Source organism: Sebastes umbrosus, chromosome 15, assembly GCF_015220745.1.
Source record: "Sebastes umbrosus isolate fSebUmb1 chromosome 15, fSebUmb1.pri, whole genome shotgun sequence".
NCBI classification, from domain to species: domain Eukaryota; kingdom Metazoa; phylum Chordata; class Actinopteri; order Perciformes; family Sebastidae; genus Sebastes; species Sebastes umbrosus.
In genome coordinates this window covers 22,001,127-22,024,916 of record NC_051283.1, presented here as the reverse complement: position 1 = coordinate 22,024,916, position 23,790 = coordinate 22,001,127, and the positions used below count along the sequence as shown (strand labels likewise).

The 23,790-nt window shown below is 39.3% G+C and overlaps 3 protein-coding genes across 4 annotated transcripts in view; all 3 read left to right on the top strand.

The window, feature by feature from the left end:
• Positions 1–1,176: 1,176 nt before the first annotated feature.
• Positions 1,177–7,361, top strand: ndufv1 (NADH:ubiquinone oxidoreductase core subunit V1). The gene is made up of 11 exons (XM_037795374.1): positions 1,177–1,308; positions 3,004–3,113; positions 3,204–3,286; positions 3,517–3,687; positions 4,107–4,290; positions 4,559–4,748; positions 4,940–5,152; positions 5,404–5,570; positions 5,663–5,744; positions 6,437–6,582; positions 7,101–7,361. Exons 2-11 carry the CDS (start codon positions 3,009–3,011, stop codon positions 7,179–7,181), a joined length of 1,422 nt encoding a protein of 473 aa, XP_037651302.1. The 5' UTR covers positions 1,177–1,308; positions 3,004–3,008; the 3' UTR covers positions 7,182–7,361.
• A 770-nt stretch (positions 7,362–8,131) lies between these two features.
• Positions 8,132–11,773, top strand: LOC119503915 (zinc finger protein 391-like). The gene is made up of 5 exons (XM_037795952.1): positions 8,132–8,227; positions 9,434–9,550; positions 9,699–9,814; positions 10,284–10,427; positions 10,528–11,773. The coding sequence occupies exons 2-5, from the start codon at positions 9,451–9,453 to the stop codon at positions 11,200–11,202; spliced, it is 1,035 nt and encodes a 344-aa protein (XP_037651880.1). The 5' UTR covers positions 8,132–8,227; positions 9,434–9,450; the 3' UTR covers positions 11,203–11,773.
• Positions 11,774–13,066: 1,293 nt separating this feature from the next.
• LOC119502976 (histone-lysine N-methyltransferase 2B-like) overlaps positions 13,067–23,790 on the top strand; it is a 35,171-nt gene continuing 24,447 nt past the window's right edge. Inside the window, exons 1-5 of one of the 2 annotated variants that reach the window (XM_037794354.1) lie at positions 13,067–13,564; positions 19,377–20,850; positions 21,177–21,331; positions 21,631–21,717; positions 22,720–22,876. In XM_037794354.1, the coding sequence (XP_037650282.1) occupies positions 13,238–13,564; positions 19,377–20,850; positions 21,177–21,331; positions 21,631–21,717; positions 22,720–22,876 (2,200 nt within the window). In that variant the 5' untranslated portion in view covers positions 13,067–13,237. The remainder of the gene's footprint in view (positions 13,565–19,376; positions 20,851–21,176; positions 21,332–21,630; positions 21,718–22,719; positions 22,877–23,790) is intronic. The other variant, XM_037794355.1, reaches the window with a different exon arrangement.

The following is a 23,790-nucleotide window of genomic DNA, read 5'->3' as shown; positions in this document are numbered from 1 at the left end:
TAGATAGTTCTCTTTTAATGCAATTTTTTTGTGCTTTTAGTGATTGTGAATTGTATTTTATCTCTATTTGTGTCTGTGTCTGCAACTTTGTGTTCTTGCTGCTGACCGTCTTGGCCAGGTCTCCCTTGGAAAAGAGGTTCTTAATCTCAATGGGACTAACCTGGTTAAAGGGACTATTTGTAACTTTGTACGCGCATAAATGTAGCGGGTCGGCACACATGCGCGCTCGCATATGCGTGTTCGCGTGTAGCCGCTGTACCCTCCTCCTCTGCCTGCTCGCCTTCACTCAGACAGCTCAGCTTGCTCCGCCTCTAGACGTGAACGCGCGCTCACTACACACTGCAGAAGAGTTAGTTTAGCTCTGAGAATATCTAGTGAATGTACAGTGGACGTTTGTGCAGAAATAACTGCTGCAGCTCCTCCAGACCAACAGAGGTTTTCCGTGTCTTGTGAAGTGACGGAGCTCTACAGAGAGTTACGTTGTCTTCTCGTTACCGACCGGGTGCCGGTGTCTCCTCTGCTCTCTCCGGCTGCGGGCGGAGAGAGCAGGGAGACACGCTGGAGAGCCCCGCTGCCTCAGCCTGCACTTAGGCAGGAAAAGCCAACACTAGGATCAGATCTAAATCATGTTCATGGAGAGACCTTCGTCTGGTCAGCTAACATTACTGCCAAGCAGCTGAAATATAGAGTGATATTGTGGTTTTAGCTGACTTGTGTCGCCTCACTGTTTTGAGTGAAGCTCGTTCAGGTATATTGAGAGCGAGCAAGCGCGAGCCCGACGCTGACTTTCGTTGATTTCACAGCCACAGGTGTCGCTGTTAAGAAGCATTTCTGAAAGTTACAAATAGTCCCTTTAAATAAAGGTTAAATAAAATAAATATAAAATAATATGGAAGTACTCAGGTAAGTAAAACGCACACACATACACACTGACTTTTAGAATCAGAATCAGAATCAGAATCAGAATCAGAATTGTGTTTATTGCCAGGTGTAAGAGGTATACACTACTAGGAATTTGCTTTGGTTTTGTTGGTGCAAGTAAGCAGTATAATAACAAAAGAATAGATCAAACGTTAGAATAAAATAAGAATAAAAAAAAAAATGTAATTCTGTGAATTTAGTGAGGGTAGACTGTTGTTATGATGATGTTATAAAATAGAAAGAGGGCGGTTCATGATGGTCAGCATGTTGTGCAACCAGAACATTTAAATAAGCCTGCAGCAGCTCCACAGCTGAGTTCTTGATGACAACATCCGGTCTGGACATCTACTTCCTGTCAGTGTTTCATAAACTCAGGTCGCAGAGAAGGTAAGAAGAAGAACTGGTTGTTTACTAACTTACATCAAAACTATTCATCATTTGACTGCTTTTAATGCAGCTGGTGTTACAAGCTGGTACTCACGAGTTAATTTAACGTATTGTCGGTGTGATATCTGGATGTTACGTCATGAATCTGCTGCTTTTATTCTGACATTACAAGGTTAACCGTTAGCTAACTTAGCTTAGCTGGCTAGCAGTAGCTAGCTGTAAGAGCATGGGGGTCAGTATGTGCTCTTAACACTTAAAAGAGTATTTATTCATAATTAACTGTGTTGATATATAATATTACAGCTCATAGTGTTAGGATTGATAGCATTGCTGGTGCTCGCCTTCACCTTCGTTAGCTAACTAACTCTTAATACCTCTGACATAACAACACCACATCACAAGTTACACAAGATCCCTGTTGTTCATTTAAATATCAATCAGTGGCCACCAAACAATGACTTTATCGACTTATGATGAAATGCTGCTGCTGAAATAGAACCAGTGTCTGTTTTCACTCAATGTCTCTTGTTTTGATGCTGTTTCATGGTTTGAAAATATTCGTGTGAGAGTTATGAGAAAAGGTTGATTTTTGCAGCAAATTGAAGCATGATTCAGGTATTAGAACTAATATGTATTAAGATAAGATATACTTTTATTGTCCCCGTGGGGACATTTTTCCTGGATTCCGTCCGACTGCAGTTACAAACACTAAATTAAAACAGCATCAACAACAATAATAAACGATTCAGCACAAGACAGGGAAACATTTCCACAGAAACAGATGTTTCAACACATACACAGTCCACGTACATAATGGCACATACTATCACACACACCATGGCAGGTACGTGGTACAGACAATAGCCCAATATTACACAGATGCAACATATTGCACTGTCCCAATTTAACATATTGCACTGTCTAACCATATTGCACTGTCCTTATGATAGCTTTATGTTACGAGTTGAATGTTTGTAACGGTTCAACAAACATTCATTCTTGCCGATGTCTATTAAACTTCTCATTATTTATATATATATATATATATATATATATATATGTATATATATGTGCGTTGTTGTTAGTTGTTTGGGCCATCAAAATATATAAGAGTAATCTGTCTAGTTATGGAATAACACTTATTGGATTGATTTGTTGGTGCTCTTTTTGATGAGTCCACTGGGCTGTTTTCAGCTCAAGTTTCAAGTACTTTAATGTCCTATCCACTGAGAGAAATAGTTTTTTTAGTCATTTTTGGTGTAGAAGATGCATGATATTATAAATAATCCCACAGTGTGATTATTTTCTGAATAGAGCTGCAACAATTCGTTAAAACATTATTAGCAACTACTTTGATAATCAAGTAATAGCTTAAGTCATTTTTTTAAGCAACGCTGTCAAACATTCTCTGGTTCCAACCTCTCGAATGTGAGGGTTTTCTGCTTTTCTTTGTTTTATATCATTGTAAACTGAATACCTTTTGGCTTTTGGACTATAGGTCGGGCAAAACAAAACATTTGAAAATGTCACCTTGGGCTCTGGAAAAATGTGATCGTCAAAAATAATCAGCAAATTAATTGCTAACGATAATCTTTAGTTGCAGCCCTAACTCTGATTGTCCGACATTTCTTGTTAAATGTAAGTAACCTAAACTAATTGTTTGACTTGTCGTGTTGTGGTCTCTCCTCCGTGCAGGAAGGATGCTGTCCCTCTCTCGAGCAGTGGTGTGTGCGGCGGCCCGTGCTCCAGCTGCTGTCAGTCAGGGTGGAGTGACTGCTATCACCCGATTCAACAGCACAGCACAGGTACCTGGCCTGTATTTTGTTAAAAAAACTAAAAATGAAATTATGAAAATAGGGTTAAATGCTGATTATGTGTTTGTCTCATTTTCCCAGAGCGCTCCTAAGAAAACAACATTTGGGCCTTTGGCAGATGAGGACAGAATTTTCACAAACCTTTATGGCCGCCATGACTGGAGGTAATACCCATGATGTTGTTCTCATGTGTAATTCTAAAACATAATATCCATATTGATTTGATTTGATGGATCCTCACACAATACAAAAGAATGTGCTGAGCAGCAAAAGAAGAATTCCACTTATGCATGTTTATGACCTGACAAGAATCTTTTTTGGATTAAAACTTGATCAATAATGTCTAGAGAGAAAAAAAGAACACAATCCTCACCTGCTCATATTTGTGCTTCAGGCTGAAGGGGGCAATGAGGCGTGGCGACTGGTACAAAACTAAGGAGATCCTTTTGAAGGGAGTCGACTGGATTCTCAATGAAGTTAAAGGTTCTGGCCTGCGTGGGAGAGGTGGAGCTGGTTTCCCTACTGGCATGAAGTGGAGTTTCATGAATAAGCCCAGCGATGGCAGGTCAGTGACAGACAGATGCACACACATCTGCTCTTTTTTTTCCTTGATATTCTCATATCATTTTACCAGATTCTTTTGAAAAGACACAAATGTCTTATACAGTCTAAACCAACAGTGAAGAGTGAACAGTCCATAATCCTTAATTTGGTCCAAAGTATTTGCACTAGTTTCTCAAAGTGATTTTAGATAATAATCTTCTTAGCACATTGGAAGTGTGAATCTAATCTTTACATATCAATTAGCTTGATATTTAAACCAATGTCTCTAAAAGGCAGCAAGTATATTTTTAATTTTCATTCCATCCCATTAAAGTCTGAGTATGCAGTTTCTAAATTAATTCACTTTACATTCATTCACATGGTCGATCAAAATGAAGTTTGCTCTACCCTGTTTAACCCAGTTCTAACTTCTTGCTTCAGGCCAAAGTATCTGGTGGTGAACGCAGACGAGGGAGAACCTGGCACCTGTAAAGACAGGGAGATTATGCGGAATGACCCCCACAAGCTGGTGGAGGGCTGCCTGGTGGCTGGGAGGGCCATGGGGGCGCGTGCTGCTTATATCTACATCAGAGGAGAGTTCTACAACGAGTCGTCCAACCTGCAGGTGATAATGGACAGAATGAAACCTGACATATAGACTTTGAAATGATTGTACGTTGTCCCAAGGATGATCCAATTCAATTTATGAAAAAATGGGAAGACGTACAAAATTTACAAATGTTCCAGATCTTAAAAGAAAAAACATGCCGGTAACATTCACACAATTCACTATAAAATCACTAAATACAAGCTTAAGGACTGAGTGTTACTAATAATTAATAGTAATATAATTCAACCTGTTAAAGCATTATATTTTCAATATCTGCTCTTAGGTGGCTATCAATGAGGCCTATGCTGCTGGGCTCATTGGTAGAGACTCCTGTGGCACCGGTTATGACTTTGATGTGTTTGTGATGCGTGGTGCCGGAGCGTACATCTGTGGAGAGGAGACCGCTCTTATCGAGTCCCTGGAGGGAAAGCAGGGGAAGCCCCGTCTGAAGCCCCCATTTCCTGCTGATGTGGGTGAGTTCCGGTGCACAGAGGGGGATAAAATATGGGAAAAAAATATTAATCTTATTAGTCCTTAGCTTTTATCCCACAGTGCATTCTCACATTGGCCACATTTTCTCCACCCTATTAGTTATTATGATCTGAACTCAGAAAACTACTGCTGGTACTGACATATCAACCTCACTTCCGCTTCTATTTTAAAGGTGTGTTTGGTTGCCCAACAACCGTTGCCAATGTGGAGACCGTAGCTGTGGCGCCCACCATCTGTCGTCGTGGCGGCTCGTGGTTTCTGGGCTTTGGCAGAGAGAGAAACTCTGGCACAAAGCTCTTCAACATCTCTGGCCACGTTAACCACCCCTGCACCGTAGAGGAGGAGATGTCCGTCCCTCTGAAAGACCTCATTGAGAGGCACGCAGGTACATATCACGCTAAGAATGTGTCACAAGATGTATCTAACCTGACTCTTATTATTGAGAAAATGTTTTTGAGTTAATAATACCATCTTGGGTCTCAAAGACTGAGCTGCTGTGAGTGGAAGAAACTTGCATGCATCATTTGTTTATCTGCTCCGAGGGGGTCATGGACCAGAAAGATTAAGATGGCTTAACATAAGCGCACCCTAAGTGAATGCAGTTTTTTAAAATTGAAACGAACATCCGTCTGGTAGGTGGAGTGCGTGGCGGTTGGGATAACCTGCTGTGTGTAATCCCCGGTGGCTCCTCAACACCCCTTATTCCCAAGAATGTATGCGAAGAGGTGCTGATGGACTTCGACGGCCTCCTCCAGGCTCAGACTGGCCTGGGCACAGCTGCAATCATCGTCATGGACAAATCTGTAAGTTTGTCGCCTCTGCTGCATAATTTGTTACGTATATAGAAATCATCAAAACATCCGTTACATTTGTGGATGCATTGTTTTTTTTGCAGACTGACATTATCAGAGCCATCGCCCGTCTGATCGAGTTCTACAAGCATGAGAGCTGCGGCCAGTGCACACCCTGCAGAGAAGGTAAGTGCCACTTCACTGTCATTTTATGCGCCCACCTTAAAGTATCAATATGTATTATATTTACTATAATAAATCATAAAATGACCACGATATGTCATCCGAGATTAAGGTAACATACTAAATTGAAATACTGGCTTCTCCGACAACAATGCTACAGCCAGTATGTTCCCCTTTGAAATTTCCTTTCCGGTCCGGAACGTCTGTTTTTGTTTTGGCCGGTGTGATCCCGTCCACTGCCCGCTTCCACACCAGTTGCCACATATGAAACAAATTGGCACGCAAACACAGCCTTCTATTGCCATGGAAGCCAGCAAACAAACTGGATCAACAGAGATAACGTTAATGTTTGATGCTACCCTCATTCTCATTCTGATACCCAACCTAAAAAGCCTTGGCACATCTCTCTGTGGTCCGTGTGCAGATGGGTTATCAAGGAAGCGAGTATTTGAGAAACAAAGCCGGTGAAGTGATTCCAACTTCTACTGGCCAGAGGCTAACGCGGTGATGCTAACTGCTATCAATCACACCAGAGGAGTGGAGAGGCCAATGTTTTGAATTTGGACTGCTGTTACCTGTTTTAACAATAGTTGTCGGTCCTACATATTCCTCCTTTAACATTATGCACATTGGGCTTTTCAGTGTCTTGTAATACCTCTAACAAACTAAATTGACCCTTTCATTTTTTTCTGTAGGAGTGGACTGGATGAATAACATGATGTGGCGTTTTGTGAAAGGCGATGCAAAGCCATCAGAGATCGACATGATTTGGGAGCTCAGTAAGCAGATTGAGGGACACACTATCTGTGCCCTGGGAGATGGTGCAGCATGGCCAGTGCAGGTAAACACATGTGTTGTCATAATGCATTTGCATACTAACGGGGTCATTGGAAGAATGAATGTGGGACTCTGGGAAATGAATGAGTTTTGCATTTTGCAGGCTGCAGTTTGTGTTGCTGTTAAATTTTATTGCATAACATTGAAGTTTCCATTATTTTGTGACAAATATTACTATAGAATTCAATCAACACGGCTCCGACAGAGTAGCAAAAACTAAATATAATATGTTTCATAGAGGAAAGATTTATTGCCGGGCTGTTGAATTGGATTGCGTTAGATTTAGCTAGGTGTAGCTTCGAGGAGTAAACTCCCGACCACAAACCATAGCCTCAAAAAATACTCGAGGTCCTTTCTCCCTTAATCTGAATTTTCAGGTTACTTCCACTACCACTTCCAGGAATTAACACTTTCCCTGTTTTTTGTAAATATACACAGACATACTGTTTGTAGTACATCCACTTATTCTTCTGCTTTATTAATGTCCTATTTTCCTCTGTTTTCTCTTTTCTGTGTTCTCAGGGATTGATCAGGCACTTCAGGCCTGTGATGGAAAGCCGAATTGCTGAACACCAGCAGCAGCAGCAGCAGGCCAGGGTTTAAATGGCTCCTCTCACTCCTTGAACTTGTTCTTCTGCCTCATTTGCCCCTATCCCGTGCTTGTGTCATTGACAAAATTATTTAAAGCGATAATGTGCCGTTTTATCACCTCATCATCAAGTTTTACATTTGATGTTCTGCCTTGTCTGGTGAAAATACCAATAAAATTCTATGAACCTGAAACTTGACTTTTCACTTTGTTGTTTTGGTTTACTGTGTGTTTTACTTGTAGAAAATTTCGGAAAGGAACAATAATAATTTTGTTCATATTTTCCCATCGAATAGTTTCAGTTTAATATTTGTTTTTAATAATTTCACTAAAAACGAAGAACTGCATTTTTTTCTTCTCTACCAACATTTGTTCAATGTTTATGAATTAATTATTATTATTTATAATAATTATTATTATATTATTATTAATTCATTAATAGCATGCAGTAAACATTCATTAGCAGAATGTTTAATACAGGGGTAAACAGTTATGGAAAAAATAAATACAATAAATTTATACAAAAAAAATTGTATAAAGATGCTATTGTCTATTGTTGACATACAAGATATTCCTTTATTAGTCCCGCAGTTTAATACGAAATTTGCAGTGTACAGCAGCAATAGTGCGAAAAAAAGATGCATCAACTAACACAGTAAAAAAAAAGAGCTAAACAAAGTGAAACAAAATATGAACCATTTAAATAGAAGGAAGTATAAAAATAGGAGCAGTATATACAGTATTGACAATAAACAGACTATTAACAAAATATGTCATGTCTTAACACCTTTTTTTGTTTTGTTACAAGGAAACAGTCCGTAGTTTCAGTCTTCAGGTGTTACCAAATGATTTAAAAGCATGGTTTCACCTTTAAAACTTTAGATTAGAAGGTAAATGTGCCCTGAAGGACTAAATGATAAGAGCCACTCCACAAACAACGCAGTGGTACATTCCATATAAAACCCGCAGTTCCATAATCTCGCGATAGCTCCGTGATCCCATATCACGTGACGTGGGCAGAACATTCACCGCGGCTTCATTTCGGCGGACGTTTCGTGCGGTAAGAAATGGATGCCTTCTTCTGAACTGTTTACAAAAGGCTTCATTCAAAATTAATCACGATTTATCACATACGTGCACGTTTATAAAGTACACAGGTACAACACGAAAGTAAAGCACACGAGAACACGATTGAAAATAATGTTAAAATACACACTATAGTGGTGTAAAGCTTTCAGTTGTAGCTGTGTGCTTGACGACCGTTGTCAACCAACGTTAGCTCAGGCCTAGCGTTTATTAGGGTTATTCTGTCTTTATTTCATCACTAGTGTGCCAGAAGTAAAATACAAATTCAGACTCTCATACTGTGTATATTCATTTTTAGAAAAATTGTTTTCAATCTCCAATCTTTATATTATTTATATGAAACATCCCGCGGGTTAATATACCACTAGCTTTACTGCAGTCATCTCCTGCTAACATCACAGTTATGATGCATGTTCAGTGTGTCTGCAACAACAACAATGTGTTCCTGTGTTACAGCTCACTGTGCAATATCATTTTCCACATGTGCAATTTTTTTAATAGTCTGTTTATTGTCAATACTGTAAATACATTTCAAGATTCAAGAGTTTTATTTGCCATTTGCACCTAAGTACATTGGAATTCTGAGCAGTTTACACCGACTCATCTTTAAGAAAAGAAAAAAAGAAAGGTAGAAAAGGCACAAGGTAATTACAGTACAAAATAAGTATCACATTCAACTCAACACAATAAATAAATAAATTATTAAAATATAAAACGCCCTCAGTGTAGTCAATAAATAAACTAAACTAGCATAGGAACGATACTCCCAGAATACAAATATACAGTATATATGCTCCATGACCATGTTAAAAGAACTTGTAACTCTCATAAAAAATATTTTTAAAAAAATAAATAATATATTTTAGACAATTACACAGTGGAAGGCAGCATATTGCACAGCATTACAGTCCATTCAGTTCAGGTGTACTGTGTGTCAATAATGGTATGGAGGTGAGGTGTGGGGTATTTGTGTCCCTCTTTAACTGCTCCTATTTTTATACTTCCTTCTATTTAAATGGTTCATATTTTGTTACACTTTGTTTAGCTCTTTTTTTCTGTGTTAGCTGATGCATCTTGTTTTTTTGCACTATCCCCTTTGCTGCTGTACACTACAAATTTCCCCACTGCGGGACTAATAAAGGAATATCTTATGTTATCTTATCTCCATGTGGCTGAGTAGTGTCTGAAACCATCAGCATGGAAGTGGTGAAGATAGAACAGGTCATTGTTGGGGGTGAGAAGAGAGCCGCCTCAACGGAGGTGAAGCCTGAGCCTGTGGTCGCCCCTCTGCAGTCCTGTAAGCTAACATGTATATATGTTCATACACCATGTGATGCTGTTAACCTAATTCTAGTCTCATTTGACAATAATCACAGTATATATTATATCTATTCCTGCTATATTACGTTGAAACTAATCATCAAACCACTTGCATTGTGATGCAGATCAGCATGAGAGTCTGCAGTGTTTTCAGTGCTTCATCACCTTCTGTAACTCCAAAGCCAAGGAGAGACACATGAGGAAGAGTCACCGGGACCAGTACAAGCAGCTCCTGCAGCAGGTAGGGAAGCAATTCATGTGTAATAGGGTTGATTTTTTTTATTGCTTCAATTAATTTCATTATTGATTAATCTGCAGATTGTTTTGTCCATTTATCATTTGGTCCATAAATTATGTAATAATTATTTTTATGGCCAGGATCAATATTCGAGAATTTTGTTTTGAAAGAATTAGATAATCAGAATCAGAAATATTAAGTGATCCTGGGGGTAAATTGGGGCATTACAGTTGCTGTTGTATAAACATAAAGAAATGTAAGAAAATATAAATAAATTATTTACATAATGCTACAATTTTGAATGAAAGTGAAGATGTACTTTGGTTTGAAAATATCTGTGATTTTTTTTTTTTAAGATTCATCAGTTGACTATTGTAAACACCTTTCATTCTTCTTTAAAAAAAAATCTGTGAATAATGCCTTGAGTTAGGATTTCATATTTTTAACCAATTTTGTGCTCATTATTTTGCAGACTAATACAGTCTTCATTTGCTATAAGTGTGACAAGAGCTTCCAGTATTCTGAGGAGCTCACCCAGCACCAGGCCACCCACAGCACAGAGGAGAAGCCCTTCGTTTGTGTTTACTGCCAGAAAAACTTCTTTACCTTCAGCGAGGTGAGGGCGCAGCAGGCTAAATGTTACCCTGTTTTTTTTGTGCTTGGGAACTGATAAAATAATTGTTTATTGTTTATGATGAATGTTAAATGTCTTGCAGCTGAACAAACACAGACGAAATGAGTGCATAGAACGACGGTGTCCCTGCCAGGACTGTGGCGCATTCTTCCCCAGTGCTGCACGCCTTCGCAACCATCGCATCGCAGTGCACCCCGAAGCCCCCCTAGTTGCTGATGACCTCAACACCTACCAATGCTGCAAATGTAGTCGTGGTTTCCAGACAGAAGAAGAGCTTCTGCAGCACCAGGAGAGATTTGCCAATGATATAAACTGTGACGTTAAGCCGCAAGGCAAAAAGCGTGGCCGGAAACCCAAGAACGCAGCTCAAGGAGGGATGGCTGAGATGAAGAAGATCAAACAAGAAGAGGAAGAAGAATACAATGACTCTACAACAGAGGGTTGCCCCTCCAGTGAGCTGCAGCCGGAGCTCAAGATCCCCTGTTCCGAAACAAATTGTGACCTCATATTCCCTTCTGTGACAGCCCTGCGGGCACACAAGAGGGAGGCACACGGGTCTACCCCTCGCAATGCTCATGCATGCACAGAGTGCGATGAGAGCTACGCTCGGTCTGAGCAGCTCAAAGCACACATGGCCAAGGAGCACCACTCTGGATACAACTGCCCCACCTGTGGAAAATGCTTTGCACGAGAGAGCACCCTAAAGATCCACCAGAACACCCACACTGAAGGAGAGGAGGCAGCAGAAAAAAGATAATATAAGGGGAAAAGACTGTAACTTCATCCTGCATCATTCAGTGAAATGATTGTCAGTGTTTCACAACATATTCTGTTTAGTGTAGGAAGATTTTTATGTGAATATTTTAGGGTCCGAGTTTTTGAAGCAAGGTTATGCAACACATGAATAATGGAGGTTGTTTCTGGAATGCCATTTTTCAATTGCTTTTAGAAAGACATCCCACACTTGTGAGTAATACTCTGTACCGATCTGTACATAATTATGCTTTATGTCCACTATAAGCTCATGCCACAAGGCCCTTTTTGCTATCCATATTACCTCTATTGTACCTGGAATGTTTTTATTCATGTAGACTAACTAGCTAATTCTCCCTCAAGTGTGGGGATGTTTTGTATTTTCAGGATGTACACATAAGGGTGACAGTTACATGGAGAAAGTAAGTCTTAAACATCATGAAATCCAAAATCTGATAAATGGGCCAGTGTATAGGATTCTGTACTAAGGGACTTTAATAATGTAATCTGCGAGTCTTGTTTTTTTTTTTCTTTCCAAAAGTAAATAGTTGTTGCATTAAACAATACTTAACGTTTCTGTGGTGTCTGTTTGAATGGCTGAATGAGAGGAAAATGTAAAGCCCTGTGTAGGTGCTGTCTCCTTTACCTGTGCAGCCAGTGGTGGGTGGAGTCTAGAGACAATTTTCAGTTTCTGCGGAAACTGTAGATGTTAAAAATAAATGTTTTTAGAGAGGTTTATTCTAAAAAATAAATTGATTTTGGGAAACTTAATCACATTTTTTGACTCAGTCAGAATTAGTACCATCCACTGGTATAGTTATTATAATTATGAAAGTTGTAAGATACATATATGTTATTAATGAAGTCGTATCCTGCTTATGAGACACCATCAGCTGAATATATGTAGGTTTCTAATTATGTCATACCTATGATTTAGAGTAACTTAGCATAAAAATAGTAATTTTGGAGCTTTATTTTTTTAATATATTTTATTATTTAAATACCCAGTACATAAAGAAGTTCGAAATAGCTATATTATAATAATACAACACCAACAGGGTACTATATTCTGCATCATTAGTAGCATACTTTTTTTTTGGTTCAAAGTCTTTTTATTGGTATTCTGTACAAAATCCAATATAATCACAGAAATATTGTATAAACAAATTATACCCCCCCCCCCATCCCTATAACAATATTACTGCACCATTAAATAAGCAGAATTAATTGAATAAACAATTACATGTATACATGAATGTATACATATAAATTAATTAAATCCGATAGAAACATAAACGAAACATATACAAAAAATAAGGAAAAAGGAAAGGACCAAAAACACAAAAAGATAAGGAAATTAAAAATAATAATAATAAATAAAAAAAAGCTTACTTTAATTATATTTTGCTGCAGAGACTTCTTTGATTTTGCATACAGGACTAGGTATTGCTACTTTTACTAATTATCTAGTTGTATAAACATAAATAAATGTAAAAAAAAATAAAAATAAATGATACATAATGCTACAATATAAACACAATCTATGTATAAAAAAAAAAAAAAAAAAAAATAAATATATATATATATATATATATATATATATATATATATAAGTAAGAACTACAATTAAAGATAAGAAAATTTGAATATAAGAAATATGAAATATGTACAAATATTTGCATTAAGACGTGCAATATATAACAAAAAAACACAGTGCAAATAAGTAAATACAAAATGCTGAGAAGTGGGATCTATCCATCCCTCCATCCATCCGTGTACACAAGCGAAGTCGCCCAGCGTCGAACAGGGGTCGTCCTAGGGCGGAGAAGTTCGTTTTCCCATGATGCACCTGTGGTTTCCTTTCTATCTCGCGCCTTTGCCTCGTCGCAGTCCATCTTGGCTCTGTGCTCTCACATCGCTGCTGTAGTTTCTCTGTAGCTTCTCTGTCGTGACGCCGCTCCGCTCCGCTCCGCTCCGTGCTGCTCCGCGCTGCTCCACTGCCAGCTCGCCGTCGCTGCTGTTGTTGTAGTAGTAAAATAATGGCGGCATCGGTCGGAGGCGGATTATCATCATCATCTCCGGGTTTGAGCACCACCCAACTGCCGGCCAAAGCTCGCTTCCCGGGTCGGCCCAGCACGGCTCGCAGCAGCAGCAGACTGCGGTCGGAGAAACGCACCAAACGCGGAAGGTTGTTCTCGGATGACGGGGATAGATCGAGATCATCAACCGCCGCCGAAGGGCCGAGGCCCGTCAACATCGGCCTCGCGTTGAGCGAAGACCCGGCGCTGCTGCGTCTTCTCGGGGTGGCGGAGAAGCACAGGAGGCAGAGAGATGTCGGCTTCTGCACCTCCAGCGACAGCGAGGAGGTGAGTAAGAAGATAACTGTTAACATGTCTAGATCGATGGGGAACAATATAATGTGACACATTAAGCCAGTTTGCTCAAATTAAACCACATTTAGATGAATTTGTTTGTTACTAACTGGAAGTATTTGAAGCTAACGTTGAGCTAACTTGGCTAGCGAACAACATAATAGGTATTGTAGCTAGCTGTGTTCCTGCAGCCTGACGTTAAGCTGCAGATTGGTTGATGGGTGAATATTTAGTCTTATTGCTTCTGCAGATATTAATAGTTAAATGTCTGTTTTTGAAGTTGCAACAGCCATGCATTCAAGATGTCAGTGTGTTTGCATGAAAAGACCATTAAGGCGGAAACTTTGGCGGTATGATAACCATTGTTTTGTTGTGGATACCAGGAGATGTCTTTTGTTTATTCATCCCCCATGAGTTGAACTTCCCACACTGTGCATGACACACACACAGGCTGGTAATCCTGTCGTAGTTAAAACGTAGCTGGCTGCTAACGTGGATGATCACACTGTCCACGTTGGAGCTGTCAGCTGATGGCTCGCTGTTTTTGAGTGTGTGAGGCTGTATTTTGGACCACACACTGATTTTTTAATTCTATAAACTAATTTTGCATAGTATATGTTTACAAATAATCGTCAATCCCATCATGCATCTCAGTTTATTTTAAGGAAAGTTAAGCTTCAGATTGGTTGATGGGTGAATATGTTTAGTCTTATTGCTTCTGCAGATATTAATAGTTAATTGTCTTGTTTTGAAGTTGCAAACAGCCATACATTCAGATAGATCAGCGTCCATCACCATCAGTGTGTTTGCATGAAAAGACCATTAGGCGGTAACTTTGGCGGTATGATAACCATCGTGAATGCGTTTTGTTGTGGATACCAGAAGATGTCTTTTGTTGGAGTTGAACTTCCCACACTGTGCAGGCTGATAATCTTGTCGTAGTTAACACGTAGCTGCTGTTAACGTGGAGGATCACTCTTTCCACGTTGGAGCTGTCAGCTGATGATCTTGTTGTTTTGAGCAAGTGATGCAACGTTACCTAGATGTTTCAATCAGAAAAAAGCTGTATTTGGATTTTTTTTGTCCAGTGCCTTTCTATAAACTAATTTTGCATAGTGTATGTTTACAAACAATCATCACTCCCATCATGCATCTCCCTTCCTTTCCCAACTTTCTACTTGAATTTACAAGGTCAGTTTATTCTAAGGAAAGTTAAGCTTCAGATTGCATGATGGGTGAATATTTTTGTCTTATTTCTTCTGCAGAGATTAATAGTTAATTGTCTGGTTTTGAAGTTGCAAAGAGCCATACATTCAGAGATCAGTGTGTTTGCATGAAAAGACCATTAGGCAGAAACTTTGACGGTATGATAATGAATGTGTTTTGTTGTGGATACCAGAAGATGTCTTTGTTTATTCATCCCCCCATGACTTGAACTTCCCACAATGTGCAGGCTGATAATCTTGTCGTAGTAAAAACATAGCTGGCTGCTAACATGGAGGATCACACTCTCCACATTGGAGCTGTCAGCTGATGGCTTGCTGTTTTGAGTGTGTGATGGATGCATCATTACCTTGATGTTTCAATCAGAAAAAAAGCTGTATTTGGACCACACACTGATTTCTTTTTTTTTTTTTTGTCCAGTGCCTTTCTATAGATTTTGCATAGTATATGTTTACAAACAATCATCACTCCCATCATGCATCTCCCTTCTTTTCCCAACTTCTTTACTTGAATTTACAAGGTCAGTTTATTTTAAGGAAAGTGCAGGGTTCTCTGTTTGTTTGTTTATTTATTTATTTATTTATTTATTTATTTGATGTAAAAAGGGCAGCTATTCCAGTGAAAAATGAGTTATTGCAAAGTGCCATTCCACTTGTTGAAGTCAAGTCTTGTTGACTGACATGTATTAACTTTTAATTTTTTTTAATTGAGCTTGAAAGCCAGTTAGGTCTGTAGTCATTGAGCTAAGAGACACTGAGTGTGGCCAGTATCTGTACTGAGTGTCTAGTTGGAAATTAATTGTACTGATGAATTGTCTGGTTTTAATGGTGTTATTGGGATTGCTGATTGTCTGCGCCCTAGTGGGAATTTAGTATTGTTCTTCTGTTTCTATTTGTTTTGGGGTGGTTGTTATTTTTTTCGTCTTGCTTATTAGTTATTTGTATGGTGTTTTATTATGTCTTTTTACAAAGTGTAAGGTTATGATTTACTACAACTGATTGTTTATCTCTGTTACCTGCACATCACTAGTGCCCTCCGCCCAGGGACTACAGATGAAAATGAGCTTTTAGCTATATCTGGTACAATATAGCCTTTGCATTGTGCATTGTCCCTGCTAAATAAACAATACAATAAATGAGCGGGTCCAGGGGCACTGAGGATGAAATCTTCAAAGTATTGGAGTGATGTAGCCAAGGTTAGGCTTGTCATGATAATGCAATTTCTAATTTTGATACATTACCTTGAAAAATATCAATATTTGATACCATTTTCGATACCACAGGGAAAATTGAAAACAATCAGGGCATCAAATTTTATATTTTTATTAAAAGATAAATAGTGGTTCAGGGTTGGAAATTGGCACCTGTCACCATTCAGATGCTGGTAAAATATGCAAGTGGCTGCTAGATTTGCTTCTCTCACCAGCCAAAAAACAAAGGTAATGTATTTAGTGGCCGGTAGATTTTGTAATCCACCAGCCACAGTGGCAGTTGGACAAAAAAGTTAATTTCCAAACTAGGGATGCACCGATTCAACTTTTTCAGTCTCGATACCCGAAGCCCAGGTATCGCTATCGCTATCGGTATCAGCCAATACCGAGTACCGATCCGATACCAGTGTTTAATTAATAAGCTGTATGCCTCACTGTGTGGAAGTGACTGGGATCATTCTTTTACATGTAAGGAAACATCATGCTTGACTTAAAAGTCGCTTTCCTAACTTTGTAAAACAAAATGTAACAAATAAATAAATAGATAACATAACATAACATACATTTATTGAATGATTTATTATTAAAGTAATAAATGGTACACCAACAACTTGGCAAAAGATCTTAAAAATTAACAGGAATTACAATTCAGGTGTAAACGGTTTTAATGCAGCAACAAATTGGTCAAAACTTAAACAGGAATTAAAATTCCAGTATATAATGTATATGATATATAAACATAGAACTGAATTTAATAGATAATCGGCCTCATTGTCACGATATCTGATCCAGCTATTTGAGTCAGTATTGGCCCGATATCCGATCCGGTATCGGTGCATCCTTATTACAACCGCTGCTGTGTGTGTGTCAATTCGCTGTCGGAGAGAAGAGAGAGCAGAAAGTGCAAATATCTAATAATAATATTTATAAATATTTAATATTAATAATATTTCAAATATCAAAGTATTGATATATATTGATGCTTCAATATTTTTCACAATGCTAGCCAAGAGATGACAAGTTATGATGCCGTGTAATTTTTATCTTACAGTTGCATATATTCAATGTGGATAAAAGCCTAGAAATGAAGGTTGAAAATTAAAATGGTATTGTGTGTTGACCATATTGTGAGTGCTTTGCTAGGCCAAAGATTATAGATGCTCTGTGCACAGCTTTGCTTACTAACTGATAAGAGCTGGGGTCATTCATAAATATTATACGACCAACGAGAGAGGACTTGAATCTCCCACACTAGTCTCATATTTTCAGTGATTAAATGATTAATATCTAAGGTGGTCTCGTTGTAGCTCCATCCAGACAGGATGGTGATAATAATGATATAATGCCAAATTGGATCTAATCTTATTATTTAATTTGCAGAGCAGGGGCTTTAGTGTCTGACATCAGTCGGACTTCACTGATGCAATCCCTTTAGAGTGGACTGTAACAGAGTCACATGGCTCAAAGCTTGTGGGTGCTGCTGTTCAAGTGGAGTACCACGCGTCACGTAGTGGTTTGGAGTAGATATCAGCAGGGGGGTTTCATCTCTGACAAATCTATGGAGTCGTCATTTTGCACACGAAGATGGATGTGAGTAATTGGAAGTCAAGTTGAAGTGATTTGCTGCAATGTGCAAGCTTTGCATCTGAGGTAGACAGGTGCTTGAATGGGAGGATGCTGGAGGCTAACTGTGCTCCAAAGGATCTATTTAAACTTTTGTAGCGATGGCATTTGCATGTATATTTCCTGTACTCGGCTATATTAAAATATCACTCTTTTAGGGGAGAATTAGGCTACGATTTTTATTCCACTGTAGTTTGAGTCTACACTCCTGATTTATTTCAGAGAAAATATTGTCCTATATCTCACTAACAATTACACCTGTGCAGAGATGGTGCACAGGCAGAGAATCTGCTGAGTTATTTCTTGCAGTTGACTCACAGATTGAAACCAAAATCTGCTTCATTTGGTGCCTCAGCACTGTTATGATGCAGCTCTGGAGTAAGCGTAGACAGTAGTGCTGATGCTGAAAAGTATTTTCAGCAGGGATAATCAAATGACTCAGACGTGGGTGAGAAATGACTAAAATCTGTCACCTTCTGACCTATCCCCTTTCGATTTGAGCTGAAGTTTTCCCCTACATGTTAACCTGTATGAGAGAGTGTTAGAACATGGTATGATTAACCAGAATGGCCAACCAGTCAGCATACAGGGGCCCTCAAAGTTGACTCATATTAGACAACCACCCCACCTAAACGGATATCCTCTTCAAAAATAAACATTACAGTATGGTTCTCTGATTATCAAAAAGCTAACAAAAAAGGTTCAACACAATTTCAATTAGGCAATTTTTGTGGTCCTTAAATCTTAATTCGCAAAAAAACACAAACTCAGAATTTTTTTTTCTTCATTTTTATAAGTTATAGGGTTGACACTTCATTGCATCTGTGCCCGCTAGGGATGCACAGAAACCGGATCGGAGATCGGGCCGATACTGACTCAAATAGCTGCATCGGGTATCGTGACAATGTGGCCGATCTATTCAATTCAATTCTATGTTTTAATTCCTGTACAAGTTTTGACCAATTTGTTGCTGCATTAAAAAGTTTTACACTTGAATTGTAGTTCCTGTTAATTTTGAAGATTTGTTTTACCAAGTTGCTCGTGTATGATTTATTATTTTAATAATAAATAACAAATCAGTAAAACCTGAAGTTGCCGTACATATATAAGAATGATCCCAGTCACTTCAACACAGTGAGGCATACAGCTTACTAATTAAACACTGGTATCGGATCGGTACTCGGTATCGGTCAGTAACCAGACACCGGGTATCGGTATCGGGACTGAAAAAGTTGGATTGGTGCATTCATAGTGCCAACTATCGGTTGCGCAACAGCGGACCTCTTAGTATATGCTGGGTAGGTCAGTCTAACACATGAATCCTTAATGTTGCCTATGATTTTCTGTTTCACCTTAAATATTACTTTAGTTTTTGTTTATCATCACAATTGATGGTCCCATATGGGTCAACTTTACAAACCCTAGCACCTTCTGAACCCATTTATTATAATTATTTGAATCTCAATACTGAGCTGACAAAGTAGTAATTGTTTCATCATCTTCATTACCACTTTCACATCAGCTCTCTATATTATGGGGATGCTGGATATTTAAGATATTCTATATTTTTTTAATTATTTTGTGTTCATTTTTAATTTTGTGTTCATTTTTCAGCTTTAAGCCATATCATGGCGATGGTGGGTGTTTGTATTGTCTGCAGTGGTGATGTACAGCACACCTGTTTTCATTTTAACATGTTCAAATGTATTATAGCCGTTTAAAGGTTGTACTCTCTGTGTTTTTCTACAGGAGGAAGATTTCACTGGATTTGGGACCACAACAGTTCGTCCACAGAAAGCTCCGCAGTCGTTGTTACTCAGTCAAGCAAAGCCTCCCCAAGATTCAGGCCATTCTCTGGGAGCAAAGCCTGTCGCTGGAAAGATTATACCCAAGACCCCGAAATCGTCTGTTATTGGGAAAATTGTACCACGGGTCTCTAAAGAAGGCGAGGATGTCAAAGAGAGCCCAGCAAAAGACAAAGAAATACCCAAGTTAGTAATTAAACTACACGGCAAGCAGGGGGCACTTGCTGCAAAAGCCAAACATGCAGGGGAGCAGGCCTCAGGTAGACAGAGCAGTACAAGATCAGCTGACTTTATCAGGAGAACAGGAAGATCCGCACACTCAGGCAGTACGCAAAACCAAACAGCCGCTACCTCAGCTGGTGGCAACAAGCAAGCTTCCCAGGTCAAAGAACGAGGCGAGGTGTCGGAGGACTCAGACACAGACCAGTCGCAGCCACGGAGATCTGTGAAAGGCATGAGGGGGTTTCGAATTGGGCACACCGGACGCACATCTCAAGCAGTCGCTCTGTCGGTCACATCCTTTCACAAGCGGCAGAGGAAGAGAATGGCTAAGGGTATGGGTGCGTCTCCAGAGGCTGGAGCTGAGGCCGGTGCCCAGAGTGGAGAGGAGGCAGCAATGCCCCTCGAGTGTAAAGCCACGGATTCCGCTGAAAAAAGAGCACGCAGAAGACGCAGATCTGTGTATGGGCACAAGCGAAAGCAACCAAAAATCGCTCCAGAATTTAAACGTCCACAAACGTCTCGTAATCGCACCAGGCGTGTTTTTTACACCTACGTACCAGAACCCATTCCGGTCACACCGACGCCGGATGGGGACGAGCTGCAGCTGCAAAGTCAGAATATCACTCCATCTGAGGGTGAGCCGAGCTCGTTTCCTAAACAAGTCCAGCAGAGCTCAAACAACTCCTCCACTCCAGTAATGAGCGCACGGTCCTCACGCGTTATTAAAACTCCAAAGAGGTTCTTGAACGAGGAAATGATTCCCTTTCCAAAGGGCTCTCTGTCGACATGGCTGAAAAGTCAACAGAGAGAGGACGGAAAACCATCCTGTCATGAGTCAAGCTATGATGGCAACTCGCTGCAGTCAGACAGCGACTCTATATCTGTGGCTGACAGCCCATCTACAGTGACAAAGTTCCCGTCAAAGCCCAGGCCGGGCACGAGCCACGTAGAGATCTACAAGAACCTCAAGAAACTTACCTTGAAACTGGCGGAGAAAAAGAAAGGCCGCCCCGACACTGAGGGGGATTTTACACATCATGGCGACGGTTTGACCTCTCACGTCAGGAAGAGACGGCGGTCAAAGCTCATGATGGAGGAGATGGACTCTCCTGGTGTCGTGAGGAAACTGGCCGTGGTGGTCGACGCTGATGTGAAAGCGCCCTCACCTTTGCCGTTAGAAGATCCAGGCAACAATAGTAAGAATTGCTTCTTCTTGTGTAATTATTTATGAAGATCTTGTTTTTACAAATGCTCCAACATGTGCTTTCTTTACCAAATTTCCCAAGGAATTGTGAGATGTTTTTTTTTTATTTTTAGTTGAGTAAGTTCAGGTTAAACTGAGAAAAAAGAGACTTCAGCCTTTGGTTATTTTTTTATTAAAGCAATTTTTAAGATTTTAGTTTTATTTGACAGCTCAAATTCCAAAAAGACTGGAAAGACTTACTGGAGCATGCAACAAATCTCTAGGCCTGAGAACACCATGAAAAATGTTGAATATTGTTGTTTTGTTCTGATGAAACAGGAGGCGTGACCGGGGACACTGAGGCGTTGGAAGTCAGCGGGCCCAGCCACCGAATTGGTCTCAGTGGAGCTAACAAGACGATGCTCCACCTGCTGAAGAAAGCCAAAGTCCAGCTCATCAAGATTGATCAGCAGAAGCAGCTGAAGTTGTCACAGGTAAGAATCAAAGATAAAGCAGTAGAAGTAGAAAAGAAGATTTCTCGGTTTGAAAAATTGTCAAAATTTGAAAAGAAAGATAATTAAATCAATGTTCCTCAGCCAATAATTAATTATATATATTATAATTAATATAATTGCAGATATGTTTTGTTTAGGACTGTTTTGTTATTTTAGTCTGAACTTTATAAGTCAGGTTGTAAGTAACTTGGCTATTTATTTAGGAAGGTGTAGTAACACAGTGGTGTTGTAGCATCTCTTACATAAAACCTTGTTTTCTTTCTCGTCTGGACCGATAGTTGGGTTCCAGAGAATCACGAGTGCCAGTGAGCGGAAGGAGGAGGAGGAGGAGAGTTGGCGTATCTCCCAAGGATGACGGTACTCAGGTAATAGTTTTAACTGTTGCCTTGTCTGGGTTTGAATGAAGCAGCATCGCTCCGCTGCTTAATCACCTGCAGTTTGGTTCTTACCTTGATCATTTATTATATGCTAAGCAGGGTTTTTGTTATATCAAACTAAAACGAAAATAAGCAGTGAAAAATATTTGTAGTAAACCGAAGCTAAAAAGAAACTAAATTTCTTTAAATAAAACTAAACTGAAAAGATATTGCATGGTAAAAATTTAAATAAAAATTTAGCGTAAATTCATTTCAGTTTTAGTTTTTTTAGCTTTAATATATCACTACCGAAAAAAAGAGAGGGCATTATTTCCGTCAACTCTCGTGACATTGAACCCCACAAACTGAACAGACTTAACATTCCAGGATATGGCGCTATGCTGCAATTTCTTCACTAAAGTAACACGAAGATTAAACATTATGGCCATTCCTACACAGTTCTCCATGTATTTTGTATGTTCTGTATATGTAGCTACATACTTCTGAGACATTATACCTGGCCTTAACAAAAACTACTGTAAAACAAAACTAAACTAAAATGAAATCGAAAAAGTCAAAACTAAAATAAACTATTTGAAAATTCGAAATGATTATAACCTTGGTGCTGACGAGGATCCCCTCTATAACACTCAGGCCAGAAGGAAAAACACTTTTGTAAATAAAGCAGTGGAAAACCAACATCGGCTGCTGCTATACTGTATATCTGTGTACCAGGAAATAGATTAAAAGGTCCAGCTTTATTTGTGGAGCACCTTCAAAATACATAAATTCCACAACAATCAATAAAGAGAGATAGAAGACAGTAACAGTACCTCAGTGCTAAAGGCAAATTATGCGAGAAATATATTAATTTGTTTTCTATGTCGTTGTATCATACTATTTGTGTTATGTAAGACTAGATTTCATAGGGGGGTAATTTGTGTAATTTGTTTTCAACCAAACATTTCTACATTTCACAGTATTTTGTATTTTGTGTGTGTTTGTGTGCAGGAGCAGCCGCTGGGCGGTCCGAGGATCAAACATGTGTGCCGGGCAGCAGCAGTGGCTTTGGGGCAGCCCCGTGCGATGGTGCCAGATGATATCCCCAGACTCAGCGCCCTGCCACTTCACGAGAGAGAGGGCATCACCTTTTCTCCCGCAGCAGAAGGTACAGCGCATCTACATGTGTTGTTTATAAGCAGAATGCATAAATTAACTTCTCTGTGGCTTTAGTAGAGGAAGATGAGCACCTCAATGCATTTTTGCATTGCACTGTATATATGCAGTTACTTTAGTTGAGGGTTTAATAAGCAAAGAACTGAAGGAAATAAATTGGAGCTGATAATAGATGTGCTAAATGAGTTTATTCAGTGTTAAACTCCTTTGTCCCTGGTTAGATCTGGTTGAAATGTCCAGAAACTGACACAGAACACAAAGGAGGGACCTCAACCCAAAAAGGAGTAGTCACTCAGTTTAGTGACTGCAGGTCTTGAAATGTGTTAAAAAGCATTTAATTCAGTTTTCTCACAAAAAATGGTATTAGAAATTATTTCGGTTGCCTGCTGTAGGCATTAATGGTAGTTGTATTAATGTTGTTGTATCTGATGGCGGGCTGTTGCACACATTGCACGCAGGAAGCTGTGCAATCTTTTTTTTGTGGAGTTTCAGTCAACACCATCAGACCTGCAGCAAACACTGTCACAGCTCATTAACTCATAATGGGCAAGTGTTGATTTTAGCAAAAACTTAAATGACTTCATCATTTTTTTATTGGTAATACATCCATCTGTTTAATGACCGGATCCAGGTTGCATTAACTAAATCTATTATATCATTAGAAATTATTGTCATATCTATTACTCACCCCGTGTTACCTTGAATTTGTAAAGAAAACTTTTTTCTCGCACGCCTCCATGGCAAATGGAGAATCAAAAAACGGAGAAAAGTCTTAATTAATTGAAGTAAATGGGGGCGCGTTTCACAACAGCAAAACTATATCAAAACATCCGTTTACAATCTTTCACAACTCTTACAGCATAATCCAAGTCTCATAAATCCACTTGTATGCTCACTACTTCCTAA

Excerpts from the sequence above, each read along its gene's own strand:
- ndufv1 (XM_037795374.1), top strand. The coding sequence starts at position 3,009 with ATGCTGTCCCTCTCTCGAGCAGTGGTGTGTGCGGCGGCCCGTGCTCCA. Across the intron at positions 3,287-3,516 it reads TATGGCCGCCATGACTGGAG|GCTGAAGGGGGCAATGAGGC; the intron begins GTAATACCCATG and ends TTTGTGCTTCAG. Across the intron at positions 5,745-6,436 it reads GTGCACACCCTGCAGAGAAG|GAGTGGACTGGATGAATAAC; the intron begins GTAAGTGCCACT and ends TTTTTTCTGTAG.
- LOC119503915 (XM_037795952.1), top strand. The coding sequence starts at position 9,451 with ATGGAAGTGGTGAAGATAGAACAGGTCATTGTTGGGGGTGAGAAGAGA. Across the intron at positions 9,551-9,698 it reads GGTCGCCCCTCTGCAGTCCT|ATCAGCATGAGAGTCTGCAG; the intron begins GTAAGCTAACAT and ends ATTGTGATGCAG. Across the intron at positions 10,428-10,527 it reads ACTTCTTTACCTTCAGCGAG|CTGAACAAACACAGACGAAA; the intron begins GTGAGGGCGCAG and ends AATGTCTTGCAG.